At 50.3% G+C, this 16410-nt stretch overlaps 3 protein-coding genes across 7 annotated transcripts in view; 2 read left to right on the top strand and 1 right to left on the bottom strand.

Moving 5' to 3' along the window:
• Window positions 1–4954, top strand: part of CPNE1 (copine 1) — a 35085-nt gene extending 30131 nt beyond the window's left edge. For all 4 annotated transcript variants that reach the window (XM_044918936.1, XM_021689000.1, XM_021689001.1 and 1 more), the window contains exons 5-16: window positions 33–104; window positions 256–336; window positions 505–594; window positions 709–795; window positions 927–1013; window positions 1107–1166; window positions 1243–1376; window positions 1479–1533; window positions 1785–1836; window positions 3904–4037; window positions 4187–4423; window positions 4624–4954. In XM_044918936.1, the coding sequence (XP_044774871.1) occupies window positions 33–104; window positions 256–336; window positions 505–594; window positions 709–795; window positions 927–1013; window positions 1107–1166; window positions 1243–1376; window positions 1479–1533; window positions 1785–1836; window positions 3904–4037; window positions 4187–4423; window positions 4624–4764 (1230 nt within the window). In that variant the 3' untranslated portion in view covers window positions 4765–4954. The remainder of the gene's footprint in view (window positions 1–32; window positions 105–255; window positions 337–504; window positions 595–708; window positions 796–926; window positions 1014–1106; window positions 1167–1242; window positions 1377–1478; window positions 1534–1784; window positions 1837–3903; window positions 4038–4186; window positions 4424–4623) is intronic.
• Window positions 4955–8079: 3125 nt separating this feature from the next.
• Window positions 8080–12431, bottom strand: SPAG4 (sperm associated antigen 4). 2 transcript variants are annotated; one of them, XM_021689184.1, is made up of 12 exons: window positions 12122–12431; window positions 11520–11624; window positions 11162–11228; window positions 10933–10994; window positions 10649–10692; window positions 10306–10331; window positions 10077–10185; window positions 9741–9816; window positions 9456–9571; window positions 8940–9107; window positions 8342–8431; window positions 8080–8229 (listed from the first exon to the last, which is right to left on the bottom strand). In XM_021689184.1, exons 1-12 carry the CDS (start codon window positions 12429–12431, stop codon window positions 8080–8082), a joined length of 1323 nt encoding a protein of 440 aa, XP_021544859.1. The 2 variants fall into 2 exon arrangements, with proteins under 2 accessions (XP_021544859.1, XP_021544860.1); XM_021689185.1 differs by having other exon boundaries at window positions 12141–12213.
• A 3329-nt stretch (window positions 12432–15760) lies between these two features.
• The window catches only part of LOC110579637 (fer-1-like protein 4), a 30112-nt gene continuing 29462 nt past the window's right edge, over window positions 15761–16410 (top strand). The window contains 3 exon segments of the mRNA XM_044919039.1: window positions 15761–15771; window positions 15902–15984; window positions 16072–16127. Coding sequence (XP_044774974.1) covers window positions 15761–15771; window positions 15902–15984; window positions 16072–16127 — 150 coding nt within the window.

Below are 16410 nucleotides of genomic sequence, written 5' to 3'. Positions count from 1 at the left end.
AGGGGATACAGTCTCCTGCCTCCCCTTCCTAGGTATCTGCTCAAGAGATGAAGGATAATCGTATAGTGACCATGGAGGTGGAGGCCAGAAACCTAGATAAGAAGGTGTGTCTGGAAGGAAGCCCTGGGGGTTTAAGAATTAAGGGGCAGGAATGGTGTTCCTGGGGGTTTAGAACTAAGGGGGGGTGGGGCTGGGGACTGGCAAAATGGTTCTCTCTCCCTGAGTCTTACACTGGGGTCTCTGTGGCATTGACAGGACTTCCTGGGGAAATCGGACCCGTTCTTGGAGTTCTTCTGTCAGGGTGATGGGAAATGGCACCTGGCATACAGATCTGAGGTGTGAGACCCCTGGGATTGGGTGGAGTGGGATAGGAGAGACTCTCCTGGGGCTTGTGATTACCAAGGTTTGGAACAGGGAGAAAGAGACTGCATATGGATAGAGAAGGATGACAGCTCCCCATATGCCAGCCCAGAGCTTACTAGAGGCCTTGCTCTCCACCTTCAGGTAATCAAGAACAACTTGAACCCTACATGGAAGCGCTTCTCTGTTCCCCTTCAGCATTTCTGTGGGGGAGACCCCAGCACACCCATCCAGGTGAGGAGTTTGCCTCCTGACTGGACATGGGGAGGGATTTATTCTCACCTGCCCCCTACCCCTGGTCTCTGTATACACATACACACACCTTCCCCCACTCCCCCACACACACAGGTGCGATGCTCAGACTATGACAGTGATGGTTCACATGATCTCATTGGTACCTTCTACACCAGCTTGGCCCAGCTGCAAGCAGTTCCGGTGAGTGCCAGCCCTGCTCACGGGTATTAAGGTGGGCCTAAAGGACTGCAGCCCCAGGGGGAGAGGGAGGGCAGGCCAGTTCCAGCTGATGCTCTGGGAGTTTCCTACCCTAATTTTTCTTTCCTCACCAGGCTGAGTTTGAATGTATCCACCCTGAGAAACAGCAGAAAAAGAAAAGCTACAAGAACTCTGGGACTGTTTGTGTCAAGATTTGCCAGGTGAGGCAATAGCCCATGTGACGCAGGCTCTGACCCTGGTGCTCCATGGCCCCAACCCCTTCACCCCAGCCATGATCCTGGTTTCATCTGCAGGTAGAAACACAGTATTCATTCCTGGACTATGTGATGGGAGGCTGTCAAATCAACTTCACTGTAAGTTGCTTTATCAGGGATAAGAGAACAGATCTGGGTCTCAGAGTGGTCTTCAGCTCCCCACCTCCCCTCCTAGGTAGGCATTGACTTCACGGGCTCCAATGGAGATCCTTCCTCCCCGGACTCCCTGCACTACCTGAGCCCAACAGGGGTCAACGAGTACCTGACAGCACTGTGGAGTGTGGGCAGTGTGATTCAGGACTATGACTCGTGAGTAACTTTTCTCTTGCCCATCCCCCTCCCTGCAGATGCTTAAGCCTCTGGGCTCACAGTCCCCTCCTGTCTCTTCTCCAACTCACTGTCTTCCCACAGGGACAAGCTATTCCCAGCATTTGGATTTGGGGCCCAGGTACCCCCCGATTGGCAGGTGAGCACTCTTTTTGCCTCCCCAACTCCTATTTTCAGTGTCAGGGTCCTGATTTGGGGGGATGTGGTCGACTTGCTGTGTGGCACCCAACTTTATGTGGAGATGCAGGGATGCATCCCTACAGGCATGTGTATAATAAATGTTCAGGACTACATAGCTCCTATACAATGCTTGGAATATACCATAGTGTCCTTTTTCTTTGCACATAGATGGTCATGGAGAAAGAACCTCATTTTCATTCTTGCCCTTAGGTCTCCCATGAATTTGCCTTGAACTTCAACCCCAGTAACCCCTACTGCCCAGGTAAGTTCCTTCAACCTCCACCGTAAGGCAGATCTGTCCACACCTAGAAGGCCAAGCCTATGCAGACAAGGGAGTGTGGGGGTAATGGGGCAGATACCTGACTCCGTTGTCCAGAGGAGTGGATTTTATTTTATTTTATTGTATTTTTATTTTATTTTATTTTATTTTTATTTTATTTTATTATTTTAATTTTATTTTAAAGGTTTTAATTATTTGACAGAGAGAAAGACAGCCAGAGAGGGAACACAGGCAGGGGGAGTGGGAGAGGGAGAAGCAGGCTTCCCACGGAGCAGGACCCTGGGATCATGACCTGAGCCGAAGGCAGACACTTAACGACTGAGCCACCCAGGCGCCCCCAGAGGAGTGGATTTTAGAGCTAGGTCTCTGGACTCAAATCTAGGTCTCAAATCTTTATCTTGCCTCTTTCTAAAACCATGTGACTTGGGACCAGTGTGCTTTGGCTTCATAAAAACGATAAATACTGTAGGATATTGAATATTTAATATAAACTTTGAAGCAGTAAGCCTGGCACATACTAAGCACTCTCTTATGGTAGCTGTTATCTTTGCCTGGAAGCTCACTGGTACCGGTCTGGGCATCAGTGGAAGCCTTGGTGCAGCTCTTTTCAGGGTGCTTTTTGCCCAAGCTCTTTTGTTTAGAGATGGCCAAACCTCATGATTCCCCAGGATCCCCACGTGGGCAACAAACTAAAGGGGAAAACTTGACCTGATCTGACCTGGGTTTTTGACCTGAGTTCAGACTTAGAGAAAAGTTGTGATAGTAGTTATAGGGGATTTAGGTCATTGGAGCTCAGGGGTCAGGGCCTGGGTCACAGGGGCTATTGTTTACCTTCTTCTCTGTCACTCAGATTCTCCATCTCCCTTCCTCTTCCTCCCTCCACCAACTTTGCACCCTTCATCCCTTAAATATTTCAGTGTATGTTTCCTAAAATCAAAGACATTCTCTTATGTAACTGCAGTACAGTTCTCAAAATCAGGAGATTAACATCAATACCATTATCCAATCTAGGATTTATTCATTTTGCCAGTTATCTTTTACAGTAAAAGAAAATCTCAGATCACATAATGCATTTGTTTGTTTTGTCTTCCAGAGTTGTTCTTGTCTTTCATGATATTGACATTTTTTAAGATTACAGGCTAGATAATTTGTAGAATGTCCTGCAGTTTGGGTTTACCTGATACTTCTTTATGATTAGATTCAGATTATGCACTTTCGGTGGGCATATTACAGAAGCGATGCTAAGTGTTCTCTCAGTACCCCATGTCAGGAGGCCCTGATGTTGATTTATCCTATTACCAGTCATGTTAACTTCGATCACTTGGTTAAGGTAGAGTCTACCAGGTTTGTCCGCATTTGTAATTAATAAGTATCTTTGGGGAAGATAGCATGAGGCTATATCCATATCTAGTTACTCAGGGGCGCCTGGGTGGCTCAGTCATTAAGCGTCTGCCTTCGGCTCAGGTCATGATCCCAGGGTCCTGGGATTGAGCCCCGCATCTGGCTCCCTGCTCCGCGGGAAGCCTTCTTCTCTCTCTCCCACTCCCCCTGCTTGTGTTCCCTCTCTCATTGTGTCTCTCTGTGTCAAATAAATCTTAAAAAAAAAAAAAAAAAAAAAAAATCCAGTTACTCATTAACTAGTACCCTATAGTTTTAGCACCTATTGGTGATCTTTGCAGTCGGTGATTGTCAAAGATTTTGTAATTCCTCCTACATTTATTAAGAGTTTCCTCTTTCCCATTAATTAATTATCTAGAGATTCTTATTAAATGGATTATAATTCATTATTTTATTAAGTGGGTTATAATCTGATGCTTAACTATCTTAGATTTGTTCAGGGGACCCCCTTAATCAGATTTAACTCAAGTTGTGATTTAGGGCAAGTGCCCTTCTCTTTGTTCTTAGTTCTCCCATCTGTAGGATAAAGTTAAGTACCTTGGGTTATGGGGGTGATTGAATGAAATGCACCCAGGTTCCCAAATCTCCTCGGCCAGGGTGGGTTGATGTCAGGATTGGTATTTTACAGTGTTTTTTGCCTTCGTTTGCTAGGCATCCAGGGCATTGTGGATGCTTACCGCCAGGCCCTGCCCCAAGTTCGCCTCTATGGCCCCACCAACTTTGCACCCATCATCAACCATGTGGCCAGGTTGGCAACCCAGGCTGCACATCAGAGGACTGCCTCGGTGAGGATCATGGGACTTAGTGGTGGTGGTGTGCTGTCTTGGTCAAGGGTTCCCTTCAGGGATATGTAACAAGAGACTTCTTATCAGTATGGGAATGTGTGGCTGGGGTGTTTAGGTCTGCCTCAGTTTGTGAATGGACTTATCCCCAGCAATACTTGGTGCTGTTGCTGCTGACTGACGGCGCTGTGACAGATGTGGAGGCTACACGTGAGGCTGTGGTGCGTGCCTCCTACCTGCCCATGTCAGTGATCATCATGGGTGTGGGTGGTGCTGACTTCGAGGCCATGGAGCAGCTGGATGCTGATGATGGGCCCCTGCGTGCACGCTCCGGGGAGGCAGCTGCCCGTGACATAGTGCAGTTCGTGCCCTACCGCCGCTTCCAGAATGTGAGTGGGGACAAGCCTGGGGGCAGACCAGAGCTGGGAGTTTATCCCTCCACCTCTCTCAAGTGGGGATACTCACCCTTGCATTGGGGCAGGGTTGGGTGTTGGGGTTTATATCCTTTGTATCCTTTTTTGGGTATGAAATGTAAACTTTGGGAAGCTATTATGGATCACCACTGACCTTGCCCTTTTTCTTCTGGCAGGCCCCTCGGGAGACACTGGCACAGACTGTGCTCGCAGAAATACCCACACAACTGGTCTCCTACTTCAAGGCCCAAGGTTGGGCCCCATTCAAGCCACTTCCACCCCCAGCCAAGAGCCCTGCACAGGCTCCTCAGGCCTAGATTCCCTTAGAGGGTGGGCTATGGCTCGTCCTCAGCCTTGTGTACCCAAGGTCCCTGTGGGCATGGCTCAATCCTGCACACATTGCCCAGTGCTGCACTTTACATTTTATACTTTTATATTTGCTCTTGCTGTTCCTCTTGATCCCTCTTGCTTGCCCCTGGAATCCTTCATTTAATAAAGATCAGTGAAAACCACTGCTTTGCCACCACTCTGTGTTTTTGAGTGGGAGTTTACTATTAGCCATGTTTATTTTCCCTGAGTCTCAGTTTATCCCCCTTAGAGGTTGCTGAGTGAAGGATACCTCTGACATCATAGCCCTAGGCAAAGAAACTGGGTATTCCAGGCCAGAAGCCTAGAGACACTTCTGTAGGATTGAATGTGAGCCAAACACCCAGCCTGCCCTGCCTTAGGACAGGGCTGAGCTGGGAACAGAGACAAGGAGGGAGCAGTGGTGTTTCTGATCCTAAAGATAGGCTACAAGCCTGAATCTTTTTAACAGCTAATTTTTTTCTTACTAGAAAATTAATATGTATTTTCATATAAAAGAAAAAATACGGAAAAAATAATATCCAAACTCCCATGTGCCAAAAAAATATTCGGTGCATATTTTTTAGTCCATCATGCAAAACTATATACATGTTTTTTTATTTTATAAAAATGGGATCATATTATACATACTTTTTTTTTTTAAAGATTTTATTTATTTGACAGAGAGAGACAGAGTGAGAGAGGGAACACAAGCAAGGGGAGTGGGAGAGGGAGAAGCAGGCTTCCCGCGGAGCAGGGAGCCCGACGTGGGGCTCGATCCCAGGACCCCGGGATCATGACCCGAGCCGAAGGCAGAAGCTTAACGACTGAGCCACCCAGGCGCCCCCTATACATACTATTTTAAGATGCTTTAAAATGTATGCTAGTTAGTACAAAATTATTTCAAATATAAATACTGTATAACAGAGCAGGTGAGGGTTCCTTTCTTTCCTAGGTCTGACATTTTTTTTTTCCTAAGGATATTATACATAATCTTTGCACCTTGTTTTTATAATATTTTGGGTGTCTTACCCATTAGAACTTACTGGTGACCTTATTCTTTTTAATGCATATATATTATTCTGTGTATGAGTATCTTATAGCTTATTTAGCCAATCCCTTATTTATTGAGATTTGGGTCCCCTCCAATTTTACAGTATTACAAAGTGCTGTAATGAATATCCTTGTACATTTACCACAATATTTCTGAAGGATGTTCCTAGAAGTAGAAATGCTAGGAATATGAATATTTAAACTTTTAATAGATACTGTAAATTGCCTTCCATAACAACAGTCTTTTGTCCCTTTATCTGTTAACATGACAGGCAAAAAATACTTTCATTTTTAGCTTGAATTTATTTAATTTTGAAGGCGAGGTACTATTTCATGTGTTTGTGAGTTATATTTCTCCTGAATAGCCTATTTATAGGTGTTTTTGTTGTTTAAGCCTTTATTCTTATACATGTTGAAAATATTTCCTCCCAAGTTATTGCCTTTTCATTTATAGTATCTTCTGATCCATAGAACTCTTTTGATATGGAAGTTTATTATGTATACCAATCTAGCTTGCTTTTTAAGAAATTATCCATATATCATTAATTTCCATGATATTAAACATTCCCTTAAATGTTACCATTTCTTTTGGATACATTTTTGTAGCATAAATTATCTTCTTGTATGGGGTGCCTGGGTGGCTCAGTTGGTTAAGCGTCTGCCTTCAGCTCAGGTCATGATCCTGGGGTCCTGGGATTGAGTCCCATGTCAAGCTCCCTGCTCGGTGGGGAGACTGCTTCTCCCTCTTCCTCTACCCCTCCCTCTGCTCGTGTTGTCTCTGTCTCTGTCTCTGTCTCTCTTTCAAATGAAACCTTTTTTAAAAAATTGGTTTATCTTCTTATATACTATTTCCAGTTTTCTCTTTATAAACAACAGTGTGATGAATATCCTTAAAAGTATTATCTTTGATTACATTGATATATCCTTCGGCTCCATTCTTAGAAATGGAATTACTATGATTAAAGAATGTAAAAAATTTTAAGGCTTTTGGTTCCTCTTGTGAAACTGTCCTCCAGAAAAGCTGTATTAGTTCATATTTCTAAACTTAGGCTTTGAGAGCACTCAGTAATTTATTTAGTTAATTTTATTTAATTTTATTTTTTTAATCTTGTATTTATTTATTTGACAGAGAGCACAAGCGGGGGGGGGCAGCAGGCAGAGGGAGAGGGAGAAGCAGGAGGGAGATCCCAGGATGCTGGGATCATAACCTGAGCTGAAGGCAGACGTTCAACCAACTGAACCACCCAGGCACCCCTCAGTAGAGTAAATTACAAAAGTAATATCCTGAAAATTTAAACGAATGGATATGTGCTTCACCCTAACACATACTCATGCATTCCACTTCCTAGAGATGTAACCGCTGTTCATAATCTATATGTATATTCTTCCAATGCATGAACACACTGGGAAGGATCCTAAGAGGCAAGATGGTGCATGTTCCTTTGCTCAAGCTGGTCCCCCTTTTCTATTCTCTGCCCAGGTAGAACTCCTTAATCTTTTGATGCCTGTCTCCTCCATCTTTTATTCTTCCAATTCTACTTTGATCCTTAGAGTAAAGAATTCTTGGATCAATAAAGAAATTGTTTGCTGGAGCATCCTCCCTCCCGTCAGGCTCCCTGATGGCAGGGACTGATGAACACTACACCACTTGTACTGGGCCTTGCAGTAAAGACAGCTGAGATGGGGCTACCAGGCCTGCATCAACTCTAACTCTGATGCTTCCTAGAGGTTCTCAAGACTCCTTAGTTTTTGAGTGTTTACTTCAAGAAAAGGGGTAGTTAGCTTCTCCACCTGCACCTAGCAGGAGTTGGGGGGACTTTCCCAGAGGGTAGGGGTAGGAAGCGAGGTGCACAAATATGGCTTCAGGTTGACTGGCAGCTCTGAGTTACAGAGGGTGGCCTCTGGAAGAAGGTAGATTTGGGTTCCACTGTGGCACTGTTCCCTTGAGTGTTTTGTGACCTGGGCGGTTTCCCCCTCTGGGGTTATGAGGATTAGTTAGAATGTAATAATGTAGAATGTCCAGCGCACCATCTCTTGCACATGGTAAGTACTCCATAAACATGAGCTGCTATCATATGGACCTGAACTTCTCCAAATTAAGAGGGTGCATTGGAAAGTAGACCCCCCCACCATATTTATATACCAAAGGCAACCAGAGCCCTCCCCACCCCACCTCAGCATGGATCCAGCTTCTTTGAACACAGACCTGCACTCTACTTCAACAATCAGCATGTTTAATGGGGTTCCCCTGTGGCACTGTCTCCTGCCCTCTCTGAAGTTCGCATGCCATGGGCTCGGACCCGATACAAGCATGTGAAACGGGGGTGGCCCCAGTTGCTTAGAATCTGGATCTTCACCTTGGGAAAGGCAGTTGGGGGGTCATTCTGGGGAGACAAATGGATCATGCCAAGGACTGCTGTCTCAAGGGCTGCCTTCCTCTCCAGTCTTCCTTTGCTGGCCCGTTCCTTTAGCACCCTAGCCCCCAGAGACACACACCTGTAGGTGGAAAGTCTGAATCTCTGATTTCTCCACATCGAAGGTGAATTTCCCTAAGAAAACTTCAGTCTCATCATCAAGCTGGAGGCCCTGGTGGGTGAAGAGTGAGTAGAGGGAACAGTGAGGCACAGGTGGGAGAGGGAGAAAACAACTTCATGGAGGACCTACTATGGCAGTAGTTGTATGCACACTCTCATTTCTCTTTTGGTGTTACGGTAGTGTAGTGTGGGATGAGGGCTCCAAGAAACCAGGTTGCAGTTTAGTCTGGCCAATTGTTAGCTATGTGACTTTGGCAAATAAGATCCCCTTTCTGAGCATTACTTTCCTCATCAGTGAAGGGGGAGATGATAGCACTTCTTAGGTTGTTGACTGGATGCAAGGAGATGATCCATGTAAAGCAAAGCACAGAATAAGCGCTCAATAAAGCCATACCTAATGTTTGGATATGGTTGTAATTATAACCTATAGGCCTGAGAGGCGAGTGGTAGTATCTCCGTTTTATAGATAAGCAAGCGAAGACTCAGATAATGACACCAATTTTCATGACTGGTACTTTCTAGGCAAAATCCCCCACCTCCTTAGCCTCAGCCCCACTCACGTAGACTGCGAAGTCGCGGGGGGCGCTGTTGGCTCCCCCGGTGTGTGCCACACTGGGTGGTGGGTGCTGCAGGGTGATGTCGCTCAGTTGCACACGACCCGGTAGCCGGATCACCACCTGGCCCTGGTCGCCCTCAAAAGCCCAGCAATTCCCAGGGAACACATCTGGCTGCAGGCGAGCAGACAGACCTTCAGAACCCACCGACAGAGCTACTCGGCCCTTCCCCAGCCTGGGCATTGGTTCAGGTTCCCCCGCCCCGCCTCAGCTCAACCTCTTCGTCGGCCCCGCCCAGTCCTCCAACCGGAGCCCGGGTGTGTGTCCAGCCAGATCCTGTTCGGTGCCCCAGTCCCTAGCACCACCAGGCCCCGCCTCCAGCCGCTCCCATCCTCTGCCAGGCAGGGCCCCGCCTAGCGCCACGCCCTCAGTTCCGCCGGGTCCCACCTCCAGGGAGCTGTGCGGTCCTTTCCCAAGCATCCCGCCCCTGATCTGGTTCTGGGACCCAGGTTCCAGGCCCACCTCCAGGATAACCGTTGGCGGCCTCGCGTAATTCCAGAAGCTGAAGCGATTCCAGAAGTAGGCAGTGTTCGCATCCTCATAGTCGTGTGATGTCTTTTCTAGGTCGATGGAGGCCCCTGGAGCAGGGAGAAGCCATCATTCAGAGGCTCCCAGGCCTGACAGACAGCTGGGGCAGGGTCTCCGAGGTCGGTCTCTTTGGTCCGGGCATGTGCGTAGGTCTGTGTCAATGTCTCCGCCCCCTTCCGTGTCTCTGAGTCTCAGTCTTGCAGTGTCTCTGGGTCTTACCCACAGAGCTCAGCGCATAGTCGGGTTTCCTCACAAAGTCTTCATTCAACCTCTGGAATACAATCTTGGCCACTCTCTGAAAAGAGGGAGGGCGGGTCCTGGAGGGATGGAACTAGCAGGCAGATTTTTTGGGGGGCAGAGTTCTGGGACTCGGTTCTCTGGGTTGGATTTTGTGGGCCCTGGGAGAAATCCCAAGTCAGGGCTCTGGGGCGGGGTTTACCGCTCGGGACCCATGGAACGGGGCTCCGCAAGGGGCTTCCAAGGTGGACCTTGGACTGAGCAGTGTGCGGAGCCACGGGGCGACACTTTGGACAGACAGGAGACTGCAGGCCTCACCTCGCTGTTGGCTGCGCGAACGCTGGACACCTCCTTGTGTAGTTTATCCAGCTCGGCCTGGAGCTGCTGCAGTTGCTGCCCCTGGGAGCGCACGCGCTCGTGGTACTCGCTGCGGGCGGGAGGTTGGCGCGCGCGGTTGGCTCACTGTCTGCCTGGGCACTTCCCGTAAGGCCCCGCACAGAAGCGCCTTTGAGCCCCCTAATTCCCCACCCCAGTAGCCCTCTTTCACCTTAGAGTCAGCATCTCCTTAGGTTCCTATTGGAGGGAGGGAGGGACAAAATACAGCGCTGCTCAGCTCCCACCCACTCTCTTCTCCCACATCAGCCTGGGAGCAGCTGGACTCAAAGGGCCTTCTTTTTGAGGACTGCCCCCCTCCCTTCCCTGACCTGCCAGGACCTCTCAGAGACTCCCAACCATCTCTGGGCACAGCCCTTCAGAGATCTGTTTATATCCCTTCCTTAGGATTAGAGCCTCCAGCGCTGTACCCCTCCCACCAGCCAAGGGGACCCCCACAATCTCCAGGGTCATACCCTGCCAACCACCCACCCTGGGATACAGTTGCCCTGACTCACATTCTCCAAAGGAGGGACCAGGTACAGCAGCCCCCACCAGAGTGCTGGAGAAAGAGGAGTGGTCTAAGGGCAAGCCGAGGGAGAGGGTTTCCCTGGCATAAAGGGGCGGTGAGGAGAGAAAAGGCTTGAGGGGGGCTGCTGCGTCTGAGGGGGCTAGCGGGCTCTGAAGGGGACTGTGAGGAGCTGAACTTGTTGAGTGGGCTGAGGGATATAGAAGAAAATGTGCCGGGTTTGGCTGCAAAACAGCCAGGGCTGGGGCCCCAGGGGATTCTCCACCCCCTCACCTGCCAGAAAGAGGCTCAGCAGTGACACAGCCGTGAGCAGGAAGCGGATGGAACAGACCTCCCTGAAGAATCAGAGGGAGACTGAGGCTCCGGACCCTAATGCACACCGCAGCCCCATGCCGGGCCCTAGACCCAGCATCCGCGGACACGACTCAGCCAGGTCTGATTGAGTCATGCTCAAGCCTCCGCGGGTCCGGCCCTGCTCCCCGCCCCATTCCCTCCCTCTGACCTGTACACAATGACCAGCACGTCTCCTACCAGGGACAGCGACACGCTCAGCACCTGCAACAGCAGGTCTGGGGAGAGGAGAGGAGGCTTAGAGGGAGGGCAGGGATGAAGAAGGGCTCAGAGAGCGTGGGGTCTGAGGTTCAGGAGGGGCTTGGGAAGAGAGGGGTGGTCTAGGAGAATTAGATGGGGGCAAGGAGAATGAGTTCAGGCTCAGAGAAGGTGGATCGGGCTCAGGGAAAGGGCTGGAGACTGACATGGCATCGGGGCTCAGAACGAGCAGGGTCTCTCAGAAATGAGAACTGGAGTTCAGAGAGGGGAGCCAGAGGGTCAGAGGGGTTCCAGGCTGGCCTGGCCCGTACTCAAGAAGTTCTTGGACACGCGCGGTGGAGGCACCTCCTGCCTCAGATCCAGGGTTGAGAGAAGGTCGAGCTGCTCCTCAGAGACTACGCGAGAGCCAGCCGGTTCTGCGGGAGCCCAAGGGCGCCATTGGGGCCCTGCGCAAGGCAGGTCTACTCTTCCCCCGAGACCGCGCCGCAGGTTCCCCAGCCCAGAAGCGGGGCAGCCTCCACGGGCACTGGTCCCACCGCATCCCCACCCAAGGTCTCTCTCAGCACTTTCAGGTCCCTTGCTAAGTCAAGACGTTGGTCCCCCTGCGGAACGGAGCCCCCGCCCCCAGGCAAGTCTTGGTGCTGCCCTATTTCTCTGTAGCTACTTATGCTAACACCGAGGCCGCGCCTCCTCAGTGCTGTCCAATCACAGGATTTCCCTGCCCCTTCCCAGGACCGTCCAACACCCCGAGGTCCCGCCCCTTAGGGAATCGTATTTGGTGCCTCCCCTCTTCGCCCTACAGGCCCCGCCCCTTAGGGGGTATCCAGATAGATTTAATCCCGATTCCATGCCAGGCCCCGCCCCTGGGCCCCGCCCCCTCCCTCAGTTCTCCCGGTTTCGACCCCGCCCGCACCCGAGGCCCCGCCCCTCACGGTTGCCGCGCCACAGGCGGTCGGCCCATTGTGGCTCCGAGGCGCCGGCTTCTGCCGAGAGCTTCCAGCCCATGTGGTTCCTCCGGGCACTCCTGCGCTCAAGGCGGGCTCACCGCAGCTCGAGCCCCGGGCTCTTCTGCCCTCGGGCTCCCCGGGCCCCGGCCCAGCTGACCGGTGCCCGCTGCTGTCCCCCGAGGTGACGCTCACTGAGCTGTTGCTGTTGTCGCTGTAGAAGTTGGGCGTGTGCTTGTGAGGGGACGTGGCTGAGCCCGGGCGAGGGCTCCGCCGCATCCTGACCCCGGGACGCCCTCTCACGGACGCCAAAGTCGCCGCCGCCGCCGCCGCGGCCCTCGGCTCTCCCTCAGCCGATGTGCGCCGCCGGGACGCCACGGACCCTGTGTGCAGCCGGCGGGCCCCCCGGCCGGATTCAACCCTCTCCCCTGTAGCTGAGCCCGGCTGCTGACGTCATAAAGGAGCCTAGGGTCTCTACGGTACTCCCTGAGGGTGCGTCACAGAGCTAGTCGTGACGTCCCTGGGAGCCATGGCAGTCTCTTATTCTTTCCCATGTGAAAGCAAGCGATGACATCACATCACTTCCTAGAACGCCCTATCTTATGCACTTGTCATAAAAGATTATCCCTCTTCCTGCTTAGTTTTTCTCCTCAGCTCATATCACCAAGATGCTGTATATTTTACTTACATACATATCATATCCATTGCCTGTCACACCCACCAGAACGTAAACTTTATGAAGGCAGGGATTTTTGTCTTGTTCACTAGTGTATCCTCCAGGACCTAGTGGGGGGCCTCCTTCTCCCTCTCCCTCTGCCTGCTGCTCCCCCTGCTTGTGTGTGCGCTCTCTCTCTGTCAAATGAATAAATAAAATCTTTAAAAAAAAAAAAAGAAGAAGAAGAAGAAGGAGAAGAAGAAAGAAGAAGGAGAAGGAGAAGAAGAAGAGGCAGGGAGTCACCCAGGGCACTTCTAAATAAACATTTAGTTTTCTTTTGCCTGGCAAACCCTTCGGGCCCCTCCACTCGTCCTAGTCCTCAGGCCAGAGAACTCTGACCTTGGGATCTGTGCTTCCCTCTCCCAAACCCATATTCACCAGAGGTCCGTGGTGTGAGAATTCAGTACCCATCAACCACCATACCCACACTCAGACCATCCATCTTGCATTGCGAAAAATGGAATGAGGAATCCCAGATGGTCACAGCCAAGAGACCAGAGGTTCCCACACTCCTACTGTGCAACAGAATAGAAATTTGGGTTCCCAGGTACATTTTGAGATTCTACTTCAGCATTTCTTGAGTGGGAGCAGGAATGTGCATTTTTAACAACCATATGTGTGATCCTGATTAAGGACCACACTTTGAAAAGCAATGCAGTGCATTCTATGCACATTACACAGCTAGGTAAATAGATCCAGAAAGGGGAAAGAAGTTTCTAGGGTCCACACAGTGTATGATAGAGATTAGAATTCCAAAATCTTGCCCTCGAGCCCAGTACTTTCTGCCACATCCCATCTTCTTTGGAATGTTAGGAAGAGAAAGTGACAGTTCTTAGAGGGGTTGAGAGGGAGCGAGAACTTGCCAGGCTGTGTTCCTGCCCAGAAGAGGAAGTGCCCAGGACGCCTGGGTGGCTCAGTTGGTTGAGCGCGTCTGCCTTTGGCTCTGGTGGTGATCCCAGCATCCTGGGATCAAGCCCAGCATGGGGCTCCCTGCTCAACGGGGAGTCTCCTTCTCCCTCCCCCTGCTCTTGTGCTCTTGCTTGCTCTCTCTCTCCCTCTCAAATAAATAAAATCTTAAAAAAGAAAAGAAGGGGAAATGCCCACATTAGTTTCTAGAGGGGTGGCATCAATACCCTGCTTGATTAGATGCCACAGAGTTCAGGGGTGAAGGGAGGGAAAGGCCAAGGCACTGCAAGCTAAGAATTCTGGTCCCCTCTCTGCTTTCCTTTGGATCCCATTGCCCCTATCTGTCAACTGGGGAGGTGAAGCCTTCCCCCAACATCTGGGGCCTTAAGGTCTAACCTGGACCTTACTTAAAAACAGAACAACCCATGCCTGATTGTCTGGTGTTCTGTAGACCTCAAAGCTCATTTGAGCAGCTAACACCTGGGAAACAAGGTAGAACAGGGCTTTCCAACCCCTCTGTTGAGTTGGAGAAGCTGAAGCACAAGGAAGGACTATGTCTGGCTCAAGGCCACACAGCAAGACCCAGCTCCTCTGAAGGTCTAATCTTATCTCTGCTGCTGCCTGATACATTCCTTGTACACAGGCCAAAATGACAAATCGCAGGTTCTGGAACCCACCCTGCATTCCTTCCCCCGGATATCCTTCTCTGCTCAACTCCTGTCCTCGAAGCCCATGTTATTTTACCTATTTATTTTTTTAACTAGCCTCCATGACCAGTGGGGGCCTTGAACTCATGACCTTGAGATCAAGAGTCACATGCTCTACGATTGAGCCAGGCAGGTGTCCCCTCAAAAGCCCATCTTAAACACTGTCTCTTCGGGGAAAGCACCTCTGGCCTCCCTCCTCTTGAGTTCCTGAGTCCTGACCCTATCGTGGTCTGATGGGAATTGCAGTCTTCCTACACTTTGTTTGGTGTTGGAATCTGTGAAGCTACTGGAAGACAGAGAACATGTCTGATTCACCTCTGTGGCTGCACCCTTCCCCTACATGGTGGCATAGCACAAGTCTTGCATATAGCAGGTGTCGTTAAACAGTGATTAAATGGATGGCCAGGATATGCACTCAACACACAGTTACAATCACACATGGGTAGAGACTCCCATATACATTCATTCCTTCATTCGGTAAATGTACTGCACATCTGTTTAAGGGTTACTAACCTAAGCAAGGAGCTCTATGTCCAGAAAAATGCACAATTGTTCAATATTTAATAGACAATTTCAAGAATTTTCAGACCCCCTGAAGCTTATCTATGGTCCCACTAGTAAGACCCCGAGTCCCCAAGTTAAGGGCCTCTGGCTCCTGATTAAGAAGTGTTCTGAACACCTGCTGTGTGCAAGCAAGGGACATACATTCAACCACTCATTAATTCAAATGTGTTGAGTGCCTACCGAACTAATGCTGGGGGCTAGGGGATTCATTTATTAATCCATCCATTTATTTAGTCAGTTTTTTGAGGGTCTACCACATACCAGACCCTCAGCGGGGCATTGAGGACAGAGAGATGATTAAGGAGCATCATGAGACCAGTGCCCTTGAGGCCTCATTGGCTAGTGGGGACAGACTAGGGTTCTGTCTCTCTCCTTAACTCCATCTCCACCTTATCCCAGCTCCCACTTCATCAGGATGCATGCAGGATGGAGGCTAAAGCTGGTGCAGGCAGGGAGGACTGAGCTGACCACAGGGACCTTACCCCCTTCTCTCAGTCCTTCAGCTCCCTCTCCACCCATGACCTCCAGGCCTGCCTGTGTGTTTGACTAAAGGGCAGGGATTGCTGAACCTGCTGGGTGAGTCCAGTTGAATCAGAGGTGAATGGGGTGAGTGGGCAGGTGGGCAGGAGGGCAGACGGGCAGAGGGAGAGCCAGCGGCCCTGGGGCAATGGCTCTGACTGCATGTGTGTGGCGACTGACAGGGCTGCCAGGCACCCATGACCGACAAGTGAGGCTCAGCTTTGTCAGGGTGCTCTAAGGATTTTGGAACTGGGGGGGCTCCCATTTCTCCATTCCCTAGGCCCTCAGTCCAGTGCCTAGGCATCTCTCTAGCCTGTCTCCTTCCTCCCCCCGCCCAGTTCTCTGCCTCTTTCCCTGTCCATCTTCTACCTTTCTTTAAGGGTGAACCCTGGGGGACTGGACCCTGGGCTGGGCGTCTGCGGTGTGTGTGTGTGCGCGTGTGTGTGTGTGTGTGTGTGATTTTTTTTGTGGGGAGGGACTGATAAATGACTATTTCAATTCTGAGCAGGCTTCACCCAAAAAACAAGGAGAATTCACTGTGGTCAAGAAGCAGATATTGGTGAGGTGAGTGGGGTTGGGTCCTGGATGTGGAGAAGCTGATCTGTGCCCCATCCAAGTCCCTCTTTATGAGTTGGGGGGCATGTTCCTGGGTTTTGGGAGCTGTACTCTCAGGAAGTGGGGTCAGTCTCAGGCTTGAGAAGCCAGACCCAGTCAGAATCAAGACTGGGGGGGGATTAGTTCTTGACTGGTAGTTACCCTCAGATCAGCCCTAGTTTGGAGTCAACCCTGTGTTGGGGAAGGGGGAGTTGGTTCCAGGTTTGGGACATTAGTCATAGAATTAGCTCCA

Source organism: Neomonachus schauinslandi, chromosome 10 (assembly GCF_002201575.2).
Source record: "Neomonachus schauinslandi chromosome 10, ASM220157v2, whole genome shotgun sequence".
Lineage (NCBI taxonomy): Eukaryota > Metazoa > Chordata > Mammalia > Carnivora > Phocidae > Neomonachus > Neomonachus schauinslandi.
The sequence above is the reverse complement of the archived record's forward strand: the minus strand, read 5'-3'. Positions and strand labels throughout refer to the sequence as shown.